The sequence below is a fragment of the Seriola dumerili genome, unplaced genomic scaffold, assembly GCF_002260705.1.
Source record: "Seriola dumerili isolate Sdu_G_001 unplaced genomic scaffold, Sdu_1.0 BDQW01000435.1, whole genome shotgun sequence".
Taxonomy (NCBI): domain Eukaryota; kingdom Metazoa; phylum Chordata; class Actinopteri; order Carangiformes; family Carangidae; genus Seriola; species Seriola dumerili.
In genome coordinates, this window is record NW_019174690.1 from 1,255,195 (window position 1) to 1,270,829 (window position 15,635).

General features: G+C 44.3%; 1 protein-coding gene across 2 annotated transcripts in view; it reads left to right on the forward strand.

Annotated features, from left to right (window-relative positions):
- The first annotated feature begins 7,870 nt into the window (after nucleotides 1-7,870).
- The window catches only part of LOC111234102 (myocyte-specific enhancer factor 2D homolog), a 68,769-nt gene continuing 61,004 nt past the window's right edge, over nucleotides 7,871-15,635 (forward strand). For both annotated transcript variants that reach the window (XM_022762022.1, XM_022762021.1), the window contains exon 1: nucleotides 7,871-7,996. In XM_022762022.1, coding sequence (XP_022617743.1) covers nucleotides 7,943-7,996 — 54 coding nt within the window. In that variant the 5' untranslated portion in view covers nucleotides 7,871-7,942. The remainder of the gene's footprint in view (nucleotides 7,997-15,635) is intronic.

Consider the following 15,635-nt stretch of genomic DNA (forward strand, 5'->3'; position numbering starts at 1 on the left):
TGTGATGTGTGGGTGAAGGCCCGTGGTGTGTGGTGCAGCTAACGTGTGCAGATCGGCGTCACCGGAGAAATGTGGCACTGAGGGGTGCGGGGCTCAGGACGCCACAGCCTCAGACACCTGCTGATCTGACCCTGCGTGATTCCCACTCGCTCGTCATCTCGTGTTTGGTTCATAACGTCAGCGGACACTGAGTGATGAATGAATATTGGTGAGATATTGATCCTCCCGGACTTCAAACCGAGGGACAGATCAGTCATTTTGATAGCCGCGCTGCAGAGGTCGTGACTCCAGCAGCTCCACACCCTCTATATTGAAACCCGAAGCGTCCCAGTCGTCCGCACATCTCGAGGTGACTCCTGTGATATTCTGCCAATACAGCACGCTAACTGATATGAGCCTTATTTTTTTTTTCTTCATACATTTCATCAACACTTAACATCATTTGTAAAGATGTCATGACACACAACCTTCTGCTATTTGCTGGACACCATCATCCAGCGTGCCTCAGAGTATCGTGGGTATTTTTAGCACCGACTGATGTGGCTCCAAAGTCAATAACAAAAAAAAAGCCTGCATGGACGCCTCTCCTTTAAGCTGCACTATTGGCAATATTTTTCTATGCATCCATTCTTAATTAACTTGGACACTGACTGTGAGCAATTCTTTGCCTTCAAGAAACGGCAAAACAGAACTTGTGAAGCTGCGGGGGAGGCGAGCGTTGGGGAAACGGGAGTCTGGAGCGGGAGAGTTTGATACGTCTTGCAGAAACTATCTGCTACAGCTCAGATTCAAATTTGATTCATATCAAATTTCATTATTTAAGTTACCAGTTACACAAGAATTAAAATATGTGAGTATTTATCAACAGTAGTATGAATAAGATCTACATTTCCTCACCTTTTGGCCTTTTCAGCGTTAGCCGAGAGCCGAATGACCCCAAAATGCTAACTGCCAATATCAACATTAGTAAACAATGTAGGCCGGTGATTCATTGGGGCAAATTTAAAATGGATGCACTTTTCCACTGAAATGCTAGTGATTGTGCGTCTCAGTTCAGGGTCAGTATAATTTGTCTCAGTCTGGCATTTTCAACATCTCTAATGGAAGCATTTTCTTGCAAATAAATCTCATTATTGCTTCACTTGTTTCCTTTTGACCGGATGAGCACAAGGAGAGTGTGATTTTTTTTTAGAAGAGGTTTGCGAGCGCTAATGTAGCTGCTTGAGAATTACCTGGAGATTGTTTTATGATGGCTTTATCTGTTTGGTTTTTTTAGTTTTTAACGCGGCCTGTATCTGGAGCTTTGTGTCTTTACCGGCTGTTGAAATTCACTGGCATTCATCACCGTTGGCAGAAGCGATTCCACTGCACATCGGCAGCCTTTGCCGCCTCGCTCCACCCATGAAGAACCAGATTAGTCCAGGTTGGTGTAATCACAGTTCGGGGGGCTGGTGCAGACGGTACAGTGGGGGTGGGGGGGTCTGCAGTGGAGCTGGTTGCGGTCAGGCTTGGCAGATGTTGGTGCTGAGTGGGAAAAGTGATGGATTTCTCAGCAGCGCTCTGGCACGGCTCCAGCAGCTGAGAACCATCTTCACTGCCACCGCCACCCCCCCCAACCCCCAGCCCCCCTTCAGCCCTCCTCCCCGCACTCCCCCTCCCTGCAGCTAGCAGGCCCCCTGCCACTGACTGTTATCTCTCTGCTCCAGGCTGCTCTGCTACCACTTAACACACCAGGACAGTAAAGGATGGACATGCAGGAAGACACACACACACACGCAACAGCACAAACAGACAACACACACTTAGGCCTGACCAATATATTGATGCATCACTGTTGTATTGGATCGCTTAAATGACCGGAAATGATTTTAGCACGATGGGCATCTGTGTGCCCTCGACCAGAGGGTTTCAAACTGCGAGGCTCAGCTCCCCGGGGGCGAGGGGGGGGAGTGTCATGATGCCCGTCATCAGTAAATGTTCATAAATCTGCTTAGAAATCATAGAGGGGAAAAAAAACGGAGCACAGTTGATTGGGGGGTTAGAAACCTTGAAATTTCATTTTTCAATTTCAGATTTTGTTCTGCTCTAATTATCACCTGTATCTGACCCAAATATTCCAACACACCAGTCTCCTGCTGCATTCTTTTGGAACTGTAAAATCTAACAAGACCATAAAGGTGTGTAAGCTCTACCTCTAATTAGCTTTAAAGGTCCCATCCAGTCTAAACGTCTCTGTCCATGTGTAGTGTGATTATAGATCAGGTCTAGGTTCTATATTAATACTGTGAAAGTATCAAAGCCTCAGTCCGCAGAGAAATGCACACAGCCTGTATTCAGAAACTGAGCCTTAAAACCAGCCGTCAGGACTTCTGGAACTTTGTGATGTCACAACAAAGCAGTCACCAAGCCCCGCCCACCTGGACCCACCATCCAAACCTTTACAGGATTTGGTTTCTCTGAGAGTTTTTACCTGAAATCTGCTATATTTTTATTTGATCAGTCAGAAAACAGTCAGCCAATCAGAAGAGAGGCTCAGAGCCTCCTCTCTTCTGATTGGCTCACAGACCTGTTGTTACTAGAGCTCCAGAGAGAAGCCTGAGAGAGGAGATGTAAAACTACACTGAGATGGTTTTTGGTTCTTAAAACCACAAATATATCTTCTTATGGATCAACACTTCAAAATAAAAGTTTGAAAAGTTTAAAATATGGGACCTTTTAAACTTGTATGTTATGTATATAATTTTTGCAATATTCTTTAGGAAAAGTGTAAAATATGGACGGACAGCTTCCTTTCTATTCAAAGAAAAATTCAGAGTACCTAAAGATAAGACAAGCGAGGCTAAATTATGCAATGAAAACTGAACTATCTGCACGTGGCTGCTGACAGTATCGCAAAAGCAACCTGTAATGACATTAATCCTTCAGGCTTAAAGGAAGGTTGAAAAGATAATGTGAAAATTGTCCACGCCAAAGACATTTTCTGTTTATGCAACATTTGACAAACTTTACAGGACAGCAGCCCACACTGCTACGAGATTGTGGGTGTAAAGAGGAAAGAAAAAAAAAGAGTCAAATCAGGAAGGACGTCGTTCAAAGATCCAGTTCAGTCACTTAAAGAAAACCAACAGAAGAGGGGAGGGTCAAAATATGGAGACGTTGCCGAAAATGGAATAATTAATAAAACATGCAAGTTGCACAGTTTATTCAGAGAAAATAACTTTAAATGCAGCCTTTTAGGAGGTCAAAGAGCAGCATTTTACATGCATTAAATACATAAAGAGTGGACTTTAATTACACAGCTTCCAGCGTCTACACAAGATTAATGAGGAAAAAGGCTCACCCTCGTTTCAGCCTGGGAAAGGATCTCTGCAAGGGTCCTGCTAACAACCCGCTCTTTAGATCTTAAGATCTCAAGAAGGGAGTGAAAGAGGTCTCGCCGACGCTCTTTAGTCACCACTCTTTAACTCTGCAACAGTCCGTCAAGGACTGAATGCAGTCACCGTGTTGTGTGTCTCGTTAAGAGGTGACAACAAGTATTTTTGTGGATGCAGCGATGCCTTATGCAGTGATTTAAAGAAAGCGCAGGTGTTACCTTTGAGAGTGCATGTAAGTGTGTTTGTTTGTTTGTCTGTGTGTCATGACTCAGTCACAGCCCCCGCGCTGCCCCTCCCTCCCTCCCTCCCTCCTGACACACTCAGCCTGTGGCAGACACGTTGGTGGCGATGTATCAGTAATATGGAGGGCAGCGGTAGCCTCGAGGACGGCAAGGCAGGTTGTCAGGAGGAAGGTCAGCAGTTCACAAACCCTCGACCGGCTGGGAAAATCTGGGTGACGTGCCCTTTAGCAAGTCACTTAACCCCTGATCGCCCAAGGGAAGCTCCTTATTGTCAAGACTGTAGAAAACTGCGGTTGCACTCGGAAGCTCTTCCTGCAGAAACTGAAAACATCCCTGCAAACTTCTCCTGATGAATTTATGTTAAAATCAGAATAATGCCCTCGCAGCTCACGGCCTTCCTCCCACATCGCTGCGATAGGAGATTGAAGCTTTGCGATGCTTAATGGCCGCACCAACAGATGTCAGGGATAATGATGCGATGCAACGTTTTTCTAACTGTTCTTTTATAGACTAATCTTTGTTGCAGGCTGCCCCGTGGCTACGACCTGATGTGCCCTCTCTAAAGCTTAGTGGACACATTAGTACAGTAATAGAGTTTCTGCTTCTTTTTTATACCATTTCTAATGCAGTGATTCTGTTTCTGCTGGTTCTACGCTGTTATCCCTTTTGAATAACATCTTTTTAAAACAATATGTGCGATTAATCTTTCTCATTTAGTGCTTGAAATTATTGTAACAGTACATTGAAGGCTTTTTTTTCTTTTATTATCTTGATACAAATGTGCATGAAAACATCTCGCATAAGAAGAAGAGGCATCACAGATCTTTATCAACGGGATATCAAGGGATGATTAAGTTTTGATCAAATCTTGACAGCCGTTATATTCAAGCGTCTTCGACTTAACATCTGTGGAAATGTTTCAACGTTTGTGCAATTTCCTCAAAAGCTCTGACTTCCTTTTACTCCAGTTTGTGCTTTCATGTCCAAACTCCCTGGTAGGAAATGTAAAAGACGAGCTTGTCATTGGCCCCTTTCTTTATGTTTTGTAGGCGTTCCCCAGGGTCCTAATCTGGGTCTGCTGTAGATTTCTAATTATCGGCGTTTATCTTTCCATTGTCCAGAGCCTCTCTTGTCACTCTGGCCTGCTCAGCGAGGCAGCAGACACACTCCAGGCCCTCCGCTCTCCCATGTGAGAGCAGAGATTCTGCCTGACATCAGACATGGGAAGCGAGCTCCAGCAGCATGAAGGGTAAAAGGTCGAGACTTGACCACCCCAGGCAGATAAAGCAGCCTTTTCATGTGTGATCAGCCCACAGCCTAAAGACAAAATCCCTCAGTGCTCTGCCTTTGAACTTCACCACAAGTGGAGCGAGTCCTGCGCTCGCTCGCTCGCTCTCTCTGTGGCTAATAAAGAGCTGTGAGAGAGTACAAACACGAACCATGTTGTTATTTAGTTAAGACATGTTCACTGACACCTCTTCACTCGTGTGATTTCGAAGCCGAAAGATTGAATGTCCGACATATCAGCAGCACTCTTCTCTTTTCAAGAGGTACGCTAATGAGGTGATGCAGGTAGAATTCATTATCCGGAGGAGCTGATCTCTCTCTCTCTCTCTCTCTCTCTCTCTCTCTCTCTCTCTCTTTAAAATCTGTGCCATTCACAAGGGAGGAGATGCAGATGAAGAGAAGAGAAACTGAGGAGTTAAAGATGGATTAGAAAAAAAAAAAAAAAGATTGTGCTGAAGGGGCTGGAACCAAATATTAGAGCGATGTTGCCAACAGTTTGTACATTCAGTTCCTGCAGCTCGCTGTGGATTTTCCATGTAGAAACACAGCTCAGGAAGCCTCCAGTTCTTCATCAAGCCATTTTACAAAACAATTATGACACTCATAACACCCTCTTTCTTCCAACACCCTCCCTTCCTCTCCCTCCCTCCACTCTCCTCCATCAGTGCATAATTCATAAGCAACTCATTGCCAAAGCTAAGTCAATTGCATCCACACTAAGCGAGTCTGTGCAGCGCCCACAGCAGCACAAAAGGGACTGTCAGTCCCATGACGGACTGTTTCACATTCTTTGTTTCATAAGAATGGATGTAAATAGAGGGCGTTCTTCTGCCGCCGCTCTCCCAGGTAGAGGGAATGCAAACAATGCTGGAGAGCTGGTGTGGCGTCTCTCTGTACTCGTGGCTTTCCAGATGCTTCAGCTCTGTAATGCTGCCACTTGGCTCCTACTGTCCTACGTGTGTGTGTGTGTGTGTGTGTGTGTGTGTGTGTGTGTGTGTGTGTTCTGTGCTGTGTGTGCAGACTGTCTGTATGTATATATAGAATGCTATTTTTAAAGCTGAACCACAAATAGTAGTAACGGGGCCTAAAACGGTCCTCGCCTCTGTTGCCATTCCTGAGCTGCTGCCGCCTTCTCATTCATTCATGAGTTTGCATGAATTTGCAGAAACACTCTCTCCCTCTCTCTCTCTCTCTCCCTCTCTCTCTCTGCTTTGGCCCCTTTTTGAAATTTGTAATTCATTACGTGCCCATCCTCTGTTTTTGATCGGGCACCGCAGCGTATCGCGGACCACCCTTATTTCATGGTTAGTTAGATGCACGGCTGAATTAGACACACATTTTCACGCCCTTTATCTTTCTCTGTGTCACGGGGAATTAGGCCGGTGTTCACTTTAAGTAATAAGGCCATAATGTCATTACCGGACGCCAAAGAGCGCAGGAGGGCCTGTCCTTAACTGCTGAGTGGGAAACCTGCTCACTCATACCTGCTCTGCTCACATGTCGGGCTGAGAGGAAAACCTGAACACTGAAAAGTGTTCGAATATTTTGTGAAGCTGAATGTGGAATAATTTTCCGTCAGGGCTGGGCGATTGATTGTTTTATTTTTCCATTACAATGTTGTCTTCCGCCGATTGTGAAAACAAGATAATCGAGATAAAACGATTATTGAGCCACATTCTGTTTCACAAAAAATTTCCCCCCGCCCACTTCCTGGTTACGACTGGGCGTACGTTAGCAATATATGTGCGTCATCTTGAGCAGGAATATGGATTATGTTCACTAATGTTACAACCTTGTTGATCTCATTTAATTTCATCAAATTTGTTTGTATAATTTTTTTATATTATATTTATTCGTTTATATTTAGATATTATATATATATATTTTTATTTGTATTTCAAGTTTCACTGTTAAATAGACAATTTTTTTCAAGTTCAATAATTGCGTGGTGTTTCCAAAGTCAACGGGCAATCGCGTTAAACTATAGTGATCTCAACATTGATCAAAACAATAGTGATTATGATTTTTGCTATAATCGAGCGGCCCTAATTTCCATACTAGTGTCGACTGCCCCGCTGTCCGTCCACTGTCAACACACATGACGTGAAACTCAGACTAAGACCTGCTTCCTGTCATGAGGCGAGTTCGGAGCAGGACGGTGTTTGGAAAAGGAAAATATGCCGGATCCACAGACTCGGCGACTCCTCTCCTCTCCTCTCCTCTCCTCTCCGCTCCGCTCTGCTCTGCCTTCGATTGGGGGATTCACATTCGGCGTGTCAGGCGGGCCCCGGCCGGGCAGCCGGTTGCCGCGGGCGACCAGCAGATCAGTGATGTGGCGGTGATGCCTCTAATGAAGCTGACACAGCACAGCCTCCCTCCTCGCCGGGGCCCCCGAGGGCCTCCTGCTCTGCATGTAGCACCACAAACACTCCCCACCCCCCACCCTCCACCCCCTTCATGCTTCAGCCCAATGTGCTCCTGATTTGATGGCGCCTCAGATGCATTGCTGCATCATTTATTCTCTCGTACATGAGCGGTCAAGGCAAAGGCAGTGTTTGTAGTAGCTAAAGTGGGTCACGGTATACAAACAAAGCCTCTCTCCCCCCTTTTCAGAGTCGTCGTCCCCCCCCCCCACACAGTCTGATGAATGCCTCTTGTGTTGTTTTCCAGGAGCTGCCCAGCTGAGGTGAAGGGGAGGGCAGAGGATCCCAGTCCAGCCTGAGTGTGGATGACCTGCCACCGGAAACAGGACCATGATCTGAAGAGGGCGCTGCAAACCGAACCCCATTCTTCCTCTCCTCCTTCTCCCTCTTTTTTTTTTTTCTTTTCTTTTCTTTTTCTTTTTTTTCTTTTTTTTTTTGTAAATCCACGAGGTGACAGCCTCCTCCTCGCTCGACCGCTTCACACAGAGTCAGCGTGCGCGGAGAGGACAAACTGAGAGACATCAGGAGGAGGAAGACACACACACACACAACGACTGTCATCCGTGACCTCTGACCTCGACACTTCCTCCGCTCCTCCCACCGCCACACCGGAAACATGGGGAGGAAAAAGATTCAGATTCAGAGGATCACAGACGAACGCAACAGACAGGTTAGTGCGGATGAAGGAGGCGGACCGTGTCTGAATGTCTAATGACTTCCTGCCTCAGGTAGCAGCTGCATCACTGATCAGGTTAGAGCGTCCCACAGCAACAATAACACAGAAACAAGGAAAAACACATAAACGGGGGGGGTGGGGGGGTAATAATAACAAGTGTAGATTCTTCCACTCACGACACGAGGGACCACTGGAGGGAAAAACAAACATTTCGTGGGAATAATTCTACACTAGTGATGGATGAGGAGGAATGTGATGCAGAGTGAGTCGGCTAAAGACGCCGAACCCCAAATAGATGTGTTTGTGTAAACATGAGGAAAATCCGAGTCAGAGCTTCTGCTGAATTAACGTTATGTGAAGTGAAAGAATGATAAAGAAAAGAGTGAGAAAGGAAACTTCAGATACAGCAGTCCAGTAGTGAATTCTCCCTTCGTGAAGGTTGTGATGTCCAGTTATTGATGAGGTGTTGATTCAGTTGTTTTTTGAGGGTGGAGATTGTGGTGCTGTTTAACTGTGTTTCTATTATTTTGTGCCATCCCATTCATACCAATGATTCAACAGCAGCACAAACTACATCCTCTAAGTCTGAACATCATAACCCTTCATGATGGTTTCACTGCAGGACTGCTGTATTAGACTGTGTTAGGTGTACCTAATAAACTGGCTGCTGAGTGCATTTATATGATTATTATAAGACATTTAAGTTGTTTAAAGTCATTATTCCAAGCTAATTGTCATTTAAAACTAATTAGTTATTTATAATGTTTATCTTATTATTAGAAGTTTTGTTTTATTCATACAGAAAGTCAAAAGTTTCTCTGATGAAATGCAGAACAGTAGATCATGTTTATGTCCATATTCCCTGATATAACATGTTCCACATCATGATAGTCGCTGTGTGTGAAACTGGATCTGTAGTTGATGCAGGAGGTTAATGGCGGCAGAAACCTACAGCACAGGGTTTGATATATAGATCCACAGACCGCCGCAACAGTGGATGTGATGTATGTATTGGAGTGAACTAACTGCCTGATGTTCACTTAATGATATGGAGCGGCGATGAGAAAGTTCACCTTGCCTCATTACTGTGTAATTACTTCCCTAATGTTGCCTTGAAGTTTTCTTAATCTCCACTGAATACACAACTATAAATGCAGCTTAAACACACACACACACCCCACACACACACACACACACACACACACACACACACACACAGTGTTTGTTACCATGCAGCAGAATATCTACATTTTGCCTCTTCTTTTTGTGCCTAAAACTCTCGGTTTAATCGCGGACGTGTCCGTTCTGCAGCGGTAAACAACACGGTTATTCACTTTTAATAATATTTGACACTTGAGCCACGTTTTCCTTCCTCGTTCGTCCCGCTCAGGGTTGAGAAACGATCGTTCCCACTCCCCTGGGACCGAATTCCATTGTGGTGACAGAAAACTTTCAACTCGTGCGATAACAGATTCCCACAGGGGTCCTCTCTGTTTTCACATGTCCCATGTAGCATGAACAACATGGTGGCTGTTCTCTCAGCGCCGCCACAACAGGACAATATAATAGCATCGTCTTTTTTATGAGGCTCATATGACTCCGCAGAGCCATCATGGGGTTTCTCAGAACGCCCCACCCCCACCCCCCCTCCATACTGCCTACAGTGAAAAAGAGCAAGAAAAGTATGATACCCCCCCCCCCTCTCTCCACACTCCTCAAAACAGCCTCAGTCCCTTTGGTTACATCAGTGGCATTGTCAGAGAGGATGAAAGGGTAAATGATCCATCTAAAATGAGTCAACTGGTAAATGGGCTTCGCTCCATTGAGCAGATTGAGTAATGGATTTGACGTGCCCACCTTCAAAAGCAGAGAGAGAGAGAGAGAGAGAGAGAGAGAGAAGAGAAGGGAAAAAAACAAGACGGAGGGGTGGGGGGGGGGACAAGGTGTCTGGCTGAATAAGACCTGAGCAGAGTGAGAGCGAGGTGGCTGGAGGCTTTTGGAAAATCATCCCCGGTTTTCTCCTCATCAATCTTAGCAGGTTGCATTTCCATAAAGGAGAGGAAGCAGCGCCTGCAGGAGGGAGGGGGTCAGGGAAGTATGATGGCTTGTTATTCATCAGCGCACAATTGGACATATAGAAGAGGGGGGGGGGAGTGAAGCTATTTCTGGTCGGACAGGCTCTAATGGAGCCAGCGTTCGTATCAGGTGTCAAACAGTTTGTCAATAAGGTGATGCGCTCTGTGGTAAAAACATGGTCACCGTGTCAGAATCACAGATCGCTCATTGATCGCGATCAGGTGATTAACAAGCAGCGAACCGATCGGGGGGGGGCGATGACATGAGAGCGCTCACGCTGAACCAAAACTTTGCACTGCCTCTGTTTTACGTGAGAGACTGGATGTTGTGCTGTGTTGGAAGTGGAACACAGTATTAAGCTGGTAAAGAAATAAGTGTTTTTTTGTTTTGTGTGTGTGTGTGTTTTTTTTACACGCTCGCTCTGTGTTGCTGCAGCTAATGAACAGTGCAGCTCCTTGAAAAGAAATCAAATGAATTTTTGGAGTACATGCAGCCCGTCACCCTCCTACGTGTTGATTCAGAGATGCTGCCATAAGCTCCGCAAAATAAACAGCGTTCAGAGTGTGGGCCCCGGCTGGAAACATGACAGCAGCACAAAAAAAAAAAAAAATTTATTATTTTTTTTTTACAGAGACAAAAAAGAACCACGAGAAAGAAGAGTGAACAGGACTGGAAGTGTTGGGCTGATTCGATTTGGATTTTTTGTTTTTGGACAGAGGGTCGACTTTTCATTGGCTAGTTTCAGCAGGAAGAGGTCAGAGAAGCTGTGCAGCATCCAGGAAGTGCACTGAATAGAGTGTGAGGAGATAGTTTGGTTGCTGTTCGTCTAACGTGCAGACAGCTGGAGAGGTCAAGGCTTCGATGGATATTAAACTCCTGGTTGAATCATCAGTACTAAAGGTTAAAAACAGTTTTCTGGTTCTTTGTTAAAAAAAATAAATAAATAAAGAGTCACAGAGGTTAAAGTTCACTTTCACACATCACAAACATACAGCAGAGGCTTAAAGATTGACTTTATAGAAAGCTGACAGAGTTCACGTTCAGATTCTGGATCAGTTTTTGGATGAATTCGGTAACTGCTGTGCAGCGATTTGTTCCCACCTGCAACAACAGCAGCTCTGTGTCTCAATAAAGACGTAAAAGTCCCAAAATATTTTTTTTTTTAAAAAACAGTATTTTTCTGAAACAATATTCAGTGAGTTAGCAAAGCATGTAACAGAATTTAAAGCCTGGTGATTGGATGTTTCTTACTTAAAAATGCACCTTGGGAGTTGTAGTTTTTATGTACACTCTCAATCAACAATCCAGATATTCACGTCTATTCAAGCTCTGGAAGCTTCGAAATATCTTTACTGTAACTTCATAAAGCAACAAAACAGTGAAGCATCTCCCTGAGTCACGTAGTGCAGAAAATAAACTAAAATTGAATATAATCAAATATACAATGATTAAAATATAAAAATAGCTGGCACATATTTACACACAGTTGTCAGTGAGTGAAACACTCCAAATGTGAGTTACAGAGTCATGGGACTTTTTATTTTTGAAACCCGAGACGCCTGAAATAACCCCTCACTCAAATGTGTTGAGGATTTAGAGGGGAAAGAAAAAAATCTTCCTGTCACTTTGAAACTGTGTCTTGCTGCTATGGTTCAACAAATCAGCAGATAAAATGTAGATTCATCACAAAACATAGAAAAATAAGGTTAAAAATGTGGGTTACGTTACAGAGCAGCGTTTTAATCTGTGATGATAACCGATACCGAAGAGCTGCGTGGTGACGATCCGTATCTTGTTTTAACCGTTCAGACCTGATTGTGTGACTGTAAGCAAGCAAGTGAAAGTTTCCTCATCCATCTGCCACACAATCACAACCCTGCCAAGACGCACACACACACACACACACACACACACACACACACACACACACACACACACACACACACACACACACACAAATGAAACCACTCGCCCCCTTTCTTTCTTTCTTCCTCTCCTCACTGAGGATGTCTTATTCTTCAGTTGCCATTGGTTACCTGGCAGTTCTGCTGTTAATGTCAATTACCTCCAGCTTGTTTATCCTTTGTGGGAAACGGCGGGATCGAAACTCGGACCCACAGTCTCGGCCACGCTGACGACTTTTCTCTAAGTAAAGGAGGAAGACGGATAAACCGGTGGTGGGGGGGTGGGGATGGGGTGGGGGGGTTCTGTTGGGATGTCTGGACTCGCTGTGGTTGTGCTCTGCACTCGTGGATGACCTTATAATTTGTAAGGAGAGCAGTTCTTCATCACCAACCCCTCTTGTCATCCTGTACAGCTGTAATTTCCTCCCTTTCCAACATCGCCACATAATTTATCTGCTCATTCTGTGTGTGTGTGTGTGTGTGTGTGTGTGTGTGTGTGTGTGAGAGAGAGAGAGAGGGGAGGGGGAGATATGTAGATAAGCATTGAGATAAAGATGGAGAGAGAGGGAGATGAAGGGAGGTAAGATGATGGTAGCAGAGTGTGATGAGGTGGGAAATGGGGGGCGGAGGGGAGGCAGGAGGGGGAGGAGGGGAGTCGGTTGCCCATGGATACGACCCCGATATAATTTGATTTGTGGCAGCAGGAAGCAATGAGTGAGCGAGCGCGAGAGGAGGGGAGGAGGGGAGGGAGGATGTGGAAAAAAAGCAACGGAGAGAGAAAGAGAGGAAGAGAAAACGAGGGCGAGAAAATAAGAGACGAAGGAAGGAGGAGAGAGAGAGAGAGAAGGAGGGATGAGAGAAGCTTAGACATGTCGGGCGCCTTAGCAAAAAGGATCAAGAGATATGAGAGATGGAGTGATCGTGGGAGAGAAAGATGGAGAGAGTCTCACATGGCTGCTTTTCTCGCTTTCATCCTCTGTGTCTCTATCTTATCTCCACCTCTCTATCTTTTTCCTCTCTTTCTTTACTTATTCAATTTATCGCAATTACATCCAGGAAATACACTGTGTATCAGTGCAGGTAAACCCCGGAGGCAAAATCGATGTATCATTAGTACATTGATTTGCAGTAACAGTAACAGTATAATTATCATAAACAGAAGAGCCGTAAAGACTGTCTGCATCCACCTGGGCTGTTTTTTACTTTCAGGTGGAATCTGATCTTTACTGGCAGGAAAATAAAAGTGAATGAAGTTGTTAAATCACAGGTGCATTTATATAGCTCTTCACAACTTTTAGCACTTAAATATTGTTTACGGTTTCTCCTCTGCTCTACATTTCACATGATTTCAAGAGATCAGCTGGTAAAATATAAAACATTAGCTGTTTAAACAGTTGCACAGTCAGATCTAACACTGCCGTTAGTGTGTCAATAATTAAGCCAGTTCCTCTACAAAGAGTAGCCCAGTGGATCAGCTGTTAAATTAAAATTACTGACCTTTTTTTTAATGAAATTATATATTTCTGAGGTGGTTTTTTTGTGTTCAGTAACAAGCAGTCGACTGTGTGCTGACACAGGAAGTCACAAAGTACTGAAAGATGGACGAGCTGTGCTGACAAGACAACAAGAAAAATAAAGAGTTATGCTGTTCTTAAACTTTGCAAACATTTGCTGCAAACACTTTTACGTTAAGCTTTTAGCTCAGGTTTGGTCTCCACCGTCTCTTGGCTTCAAATATTTGTCTCTTTAGCTGCTAAATGTTTCCACATTAGCAGCTAGAGAGAAAAATTATTTGATTCAATGTTGGTGCTAACAAGGCAGTCTACAGCCATGCTAATGGCTGTGTGAGGCTCAGATTAGCATGCTAACATGCTCACACTGACAATGCTAACATGCCGATGTTTAACAGGTAATATTTACCATCTTACTTTAAGGTGTTAGCATGCTAACATTTGCTGATTAGCATTAAACACGAAGTACGGCTACGGCTAATGGGACTGTTAGTTTTGCAGTTATTTGGTCTTAAATGAAAGAATTGGGCAACTTGAAATTTAAGTCAGAAGATAACCAGAGTAATTTGGGCTCATCCTCTGGGGATGTTGAACATCTGTACAAAATGTCACTTCTGTCTGTCCACAAGTTATTTCACTCAAAACGTCACATGTGAACCTAGTGGTGGCGCTAGAGGGACGGTCAGATTAGAGTCCATTTTCCTCAGTGAATCTGACTGTACAGTCTCCAAATATAAAAACTAACCCACTCTGTTCCAACAGAAACTAATGAGGTTTTAAGGAAACACAGTCTAACAGAGAGCAGGTCTTGGGTTACATGAAAGAATGCTGCACTTCGGGGCCACGCCCCCTCCTAACGTGATGTCACAGTGGGTGTGTTTGGCTTTTACGTCAGATGGAAAATGTGTTGATGTCACTCATGGAGCGAGCCCCGAAGAGCAGCGTGCCTCAGACCTTTTTTTTTTTCCTAACACCTTCAGTTAATACCTGTCTCTCCATCTGTGAACACTTTTACTTTCCATTTCCCTTTATATCAGACAGCAGATATTGTAGCAGTACCTGAAGCTTTTCCCTTCTTTCTCTTCTCTTAATCTTTCTCTCCTCTTGTGTGTGTGTGTGTGTGTTTGTGTTTGTGCAATCCTGTGTGTTTAATCCAAACAAAGCCAAATCTCCCCGGATTGTAAATACCAGTTGGTTATAGCAGGGAAGCGCTTCTAAAGCCAACCAACAGACAGCGAGGGACCGTGTGCTTCAGCAACACTCCCAGCTCTGTTCTGCTTGTTCACGACTGAGGGTGGCTCGTACAAGAGTGTGTGTGTGTGTGTGTGTGTGTGTGTGTGTGTGTGTGTGTGTGTGTGTGTGTGTGTGTGTGTGTGTGTGTGTGTGTGTGTGTGTGAGGGAAAGAGAGAAATAATGTGTGACAGAAGGAGAGTGTGGAAAAGAGAGCGGGAGAGAGTGTGTGACATAGGAGAGCATGGAAAAGAGCATAACAGAGTGTGAAAATGACGAGGAGAGTGAATGTGACGGAGAGAGGAGTGTGTGTGTGTGTGTGTGTGTGTGCACGCACGCACGCGCATAATGCAAACTGAGTACTCTCAACAGAGCATGTTAAGACACTCTGTCTGAAAGTCTGTTTCTGAATAATGTCTCTATCTTGTATGTTCAACACACTGTGCTTTCACACAATCAATCCTATTTCTGTTCCAAAGTTTTAAAGCTCCATGTTTTCTTCTTCTTCTGTGTTTTATTTTGAAGTGTTGATCCATAAGAAGATATATTTGTGGTTTTAAGAACCAAAATCCAATAAAAAATAAATAATCCAATAAAAATATAGCAGATTTCAGGTAAAAACACTCAGAGAAACCAAATCCTGCAAGGTTTGGATGGTGGGTCCAGGTGGGTGGGGCTTGGTGACTGTTTTGTTGTGACATCACAAAGTTCCAGAAGTCCTGACGGCTGGTTTTAAGGCTCAGTTTCTGAATACAGGCTGTGTGCATTTCTCTGTGGACTGAGGCTTTGATACTTTCACAGTATTAATATAGAACCTAGAGCTGATCTATAATCACACTACACATGGACAGAGACCTTTAGACTATATGGGACCTTTAATACACAACTATAAAACATTATCTAAAGGTAATG